Source organism: Pterocles gutturalis, unplaced genomic scaffold (assembly GCF_000699245.1).
Source record: "Pterocles gutturalis isolate BGI_N339 unplaced genomic scaffold, ASM69924v1 scaffold47310, whole genome shotgun sequence".
NCBI classification, from domain to species: Eukaryota; Metazoa; Chordata; class Aves; order Pterocliformes; family Pteroclidae; genus Pterocles; species Pterocles gutturalis.
Genome location: NW_010142563.1, coordinates 14,329 through 19,265, shown reverse-complemented (window position 1 = coordinate 19,265; position 4,937 = coordinate 14,329). Strand labels below are relative to the sequence as shown.

The window sequence follows — 4,937 nt, the reverse complement described above, 5'->3', positions numbered from 1 at the left end:
AACAGCAGCAGGCAGCCAGCGTCGCTTAGAGCCTGCAGCCAGGTTCTGTCTTGTGCTAAAAAAACCCCTTCTGATGGTGTTACCATCAACCTCTAAGGAGGTTTCTCCTCCCACTCACAGCTACAACTATTTCTGTGCAAGACACAGCTTAGACCGTGCACCACCATGTACCTGCCAGATCTCACCAGTTTCTTTCCTGTCTGTGTAGGAGATGTCCCAGTTTGGGGTCACGTAATAGGGGGGGAGAGGAGGAGGAGACCCCCAGCTAGGACCGGGGCTATTTGGAGTGTGGGATGTCCAGAACACCCCAGTGACCTCTCATTTCCTAGCCCTCACATACAAGGTGCAGCCCAGCAAGGCTCGGTCAGCAGCAAACGGACCAGGTGCAGGGCTGCAAAGAGACTCGGAAAGCCCTCAGCTGTCAGTGCTGAGAAATCTTGTGTTCGCTTGCTGCTGTTTCTGCCAAGACATTATCTCGGGCTCTGCGGGGCTGCAGCGTTGGACACTGTATGCACTGCTTCATCCCCACATGCTGCAGCTCCTGCAGGTCCAGCACGCAGCAGGGCAAAGCCAGGCCGTGTCACAGCATCTCTGCAGAGGGGCATTAAACAGATGTGGAGGTCTTGGGTTCCTCCAAAGCAGGAACGAGCCACAGCCCCCCAAATCCTGCATGAGAGCCTCAGCAAACCAACCCAGTAGCAGTTGGAGTCCCAGAATCAGTCGCGAGACTGCATAGTGCCATCTCCCACTGCTTTAGGACCTGTTTTTCCTGAGCTCCAGGAAACCTCTGCCTGGTTTCAGGAACAGCTACAGAGCATGCCGCTGTTGGTCTGATGTATTCCTGGGTGTCTCTCCACTCCTGCTGCTCATGTATATTCAGAACCACATTGCAGATGGTTCCCTGCAAATCCACATCATCTTCTGGCTTCAGCCTTTCTTTGAGTGTAAAAAGCTAACTGCAGCGCAGGTCCATGGATTACTTACGTAATGCTGAGCAACCCTACAATAACAAAGCAGCACGCAGTCAGTGGTGTTTATCTAGAATGTTTTTTTTGGGGTTTTCCAGTATGGCATTGTTCTGGATGCTGGCCCATCCCGCACCATCCTGTTCATCTACCAGTGGACCACCAGCAAGGGAAACAAGACCGGGGTGATCAGGGAATGCAGCTCCTGTCCTGTGCAAGGTAAGGGGCCCGATTCATGCTGGGTGTGTGGGACTGCCATGGGATGGCTGGAAACTCAGATCTGTGCATGGACCATTGCTGCAACTTCCTTGGCCCCCCTATCATCTAGCTGTACACTGATATAGTGGCGATAGGGGAGCAGAAGCTGCTCATTTTCAGCTCTTCTCAACACGGGCAGATTTAGCCACACACAGCTGGACAAGAGCACTTGGCAGAAGCGGGTGACAGAGGGGATGGGGCTGGTCCTGACATCCACATGGATCCAAAGTTGCTGAGCTTCTCACCCAGGCAAGACAGTGAACAGCAATGGAGACAAAAGCAGCTGCAGGGTGACTCCTGGTATCTCCTGCCTCCTCCCAACTGTCCTCTGGCCAAGAGGTGCAAAGACTCCAGCCCCCTACGTGGGGTTTGCCAGCACAAGCAGGAGTTCAGCTGGTTTTTGGTGTCACATTTTGGAGAATATTGGGGTGTTCCTTACTAGTTTGAATCAGCTTGGCCCTGCCCAAGCCAGCTGAAAGGGTTTAATACATTAACGCTTAGGGTTTTCCTTCCCTATCTCTCCATCTTGCTTTGATGTTGAAGCCTGATTGTAGCAGGATGCTGGGAAACCCTGAACTCTCAGTAGCATTGTGCTGTGGGAGGGCAGCTGTGCAACAAGCAGGAAAGAGGCTTTGTGCCCTCGCAGACTGTCAGCAACACAAACCACTTTCACAAGATGCAATAAGGGCTCCCTGAAACCTTGTACGTGTCCCTTGCTCACCGCCACATTCACTGGCTGGGGTAAAACCAGCAGCTCTAGCTTGGTGCAGCAGTTTGTCAGCAGCAGCAACAGGAGATCCAGGCAGGTCTCTTGCTCCGCTGTGGGCAGCAGTCCTCTGTCTGCAGAACAGGGTGGTCCCAGCCCTCGAGTGGCTGTAGGCAAGCTGCAGCCCAGCCCTGCGTAGGGCACAGGAGAGCAGAGCACAGGGTGAGAGAGTCACAGCCAGGAAAACAAGTGGGCCAGAGGATAGGGAAGCGGGGCTCGCTCTGGGGAGTAGTTCAAAGTCAGCATTTCAGACCCCATCGAATCTTGCTGGAAAGATGAGTCAAGGCTTGCACACAGCTCCTCTCCGCACAGCACCAGCTTCCTCCAGAGCAGCCGTGTCTCGCTTTGCAGGCACAGGGCTCGGAAGCCACTCCGCCAACACAAGAGGAAGTGGCTGGAGGGGAGAGGTGATGCATCAGTCTCTGCTCTGTCTGCATGGCACTGTGTCTTTTGGCTTATCTGTTAGAGCAGATAAAGCCACATTTCTTCCTCCATGGGCTGAGCCAGCCTCAGCGGTTGCAGCAGTCACGTGGCTGGTACATGGTCATTTACAGGATGTCTCAGGAGCAGAGCGAGGGTTCTCTTAGTGCGATTTGGGATTTACATGCACACGTGTTTTGCTCCCAGTACCATATTTGAGCAGGATGGAAGGAACTGGAGGAACTCCTGCATTCCACCTGTGACAGGTCCTGTCCATACCCTAGGGCAGCAGCCTCCTGGCTAACAGCTCTCGTACTTCTCCCACACCCTTCCTTAGAAAATGTCATTGTTTCCCCCGTCCTCAGGTCTGGGAGTCTCCAGATACTCAGATTCTCCTCAGAGCATAGGGAAGAGCTTGGAGCCATGTTTGAACTGGGCCCAGAAAGAGATCCCAGCAGAGGAGCACAGCCAGACCCCGCTCTACTTGGGAGCAACCACCAGCACCAGACAGACAAAGTGAGTGAACACTGCAAACCCACACCCGTCCCGCAGATCATTCTGTAAATGCCTCTCACCCTTTCTGCTCTGCAGTGTTTCACCCCCAAGCTGCTAGGCAGGTGAACCTTCTCCAGGTCCCGGCGTATCCCAGGGGAGCACGGCATGGCTGTGTCTCCATGCTGTCCCCCCAGGCAGCCGTGAGGATGAAAGCCTTGCTACTGCTACCAGGCTGTGTGAAGTCTCCTTCCCAATTAGGGCTTCCCAATTAGTGCCTGGGAGAACTTCTGTCTGCCTGGAAGTTTATGTGACAACCCCCATGGGTGTGCAGGGTTTTTTGCTATGGTGGGAAGATGCCTCTTATCACAGACACTTTTGTGGACCCTGTTCTCAGCCACCTCATTACTGGGACCTTTATGTGCTTTTAGACACTGGGGAAAAGTAAGGTCTGGAGGGGACAGGTCAGTGGGGCAAGGCCACAGGATCCTTCGGTGGCAGAGGGTACGAAACTCCTAAATTCTTGAGTGGGGGCATAAATGCTCAAATCATCCCTCTGGTGTTCTCACCACCAGTGTTGTACAAGAGGGAAGGAGCAGCGGGAGTGGGATTGTCACTGTGTCTCTGTGCTACTACTCCTGCAGCAAGCCCTGCAGGGGGTCCTGGCAGGGTCCTGTAATAACCAACATGCCTTCTTTTTCTTTTCTGTTTAGCCTCACCCATCCCACCCTCTCTGACAGCCTCCTTGCAGCCCTGACTGTGGCCCTGAAGTCATCCCCCTTTGACTTCCAGGGGGCACAAATCCTGTCCAGTCCAGACAAGGAAGTATTCAATTGGGTTGCTGTTAATTATGTCCTGGAGAACTTCTTCAAGGTAAGGGACAATCCTGCCTGGGGAGCACAGAACTGAGCTGAGCAATGCCCATTAGCAAACAGCCACAGAAACAGAGATCATTAAAGCTCCACACTTCAAACAATGCCTAAAAGCACAGCTTCCACTGCCTTGCAGAGGAGGTGATGATATCCAGCACCAGCTGGCTGGGGGGACATAATGTGAGATGGTTTAAACTGGATGGAAGGACCAAACCTCTATTACAGCCTTTCATGGACATGTTCATGCAGTTGCCCTGACAGATGTGAGCCTTTCTGGACAGCACAGCCAGGACGCTCACGTAGGTAACTCCACATAGCCCGGCCCTGGGCTGTCAACAAGAACTCTGCTGCCCTGAGTCCCTGCGGCTCCAGCTCAGCACCACTGTCAAAGAGGCATTGCTGCTGTCTGTGGGGTGCCGTGGGATTGCCACTGGAGTCCAGCTGGGACATCCTGTGGATGGTGGACAGAGAAGCAGAGTCTTTTGCTGCCAAAGCAAAAGCCCATCAATTTTCCTCACTGGGATGCTAGTGAGTGTAGCTGGGTGTCCCCAGCACAGGATCCTGGTCTGTGTTCAAAAGGCACTCGGTAAACAAAAATAATACATTTAAGCTTCCTTGCTCTACCCATGGGTACTCAAGCCAAAGGGCCTCAAGCAGAACTCCAAGTGCAGGAGAAAGGTGGCTCAGACAGCAGCAGCTGAGTTGCTCCACAGCAGGGAAGTGAAAGGCAATTCCGACAGCCAGCAGCAAGCGTTCACTGGTTGGGGAATTGCAGCAACATAGCTTTCCCCAGCCAGGGACAGAGCACTCACACCCAGTCAGCACAAACCTTCCTGCCTGTACTGCTGCCTTCAGCACTGCCAAAAATCACTTCTGCAAGACACCAGGAGATGAAACCCCAGGGTTCTTCTGACAGGAGGGTCACTTCAGCATCAAGGCAACACTCAAAGCCCATATCTGCCCATCTGGAAACCTCCTTCCCATTCCCCACCACCACCATCCCCTCCTCTCTCCCCTGCACTACCTGCTGAGGCCACTGCCTTGAGCAGCCATCCAGGACGGTGAGCCCAGTTTGCTCTCGCTGGCTGCGGGGAGTTCTCTGTACAGATGGCAGTGCTTGTCCAATGGCTCCTCTGTTCCCTCCAAAGCCACCAGTTCAGCATT

The 4,937-nt window shown here is 53.6% G+C and overlaps 1 protein-coding gene across 1 annotated transcript in view; it reads left to right on the top strand.

The window, feature by feature from the left end:
• The window catches only part of LOC104469763 (ectonucleoside triphosphate diphosphohydrolase 2-like), an 11,267-nt gene that overhangs the window by 1,188 nt on the left and 5,142 nt on the right, over window positions 1–4,937 (top strand). Inside the window, exons 2-4 of the mRNA XM_010084404.1 lie at window positions 1,067–1,184; window positions 2,775–2,925; window positions 3,615–3,774. Of these exons, the coding sequence (XP_010082706.1) occupies window positions 1,067–1,184; window positions 2,775–2,925; window positions 3,615–3,774 (429 nt within the window). The remainder of the gene's footprint in view (window positions 1–1,066; window positions 1,185–2,774; window positions 2,926–3,614; window positions 3,775–4,937) is intronic.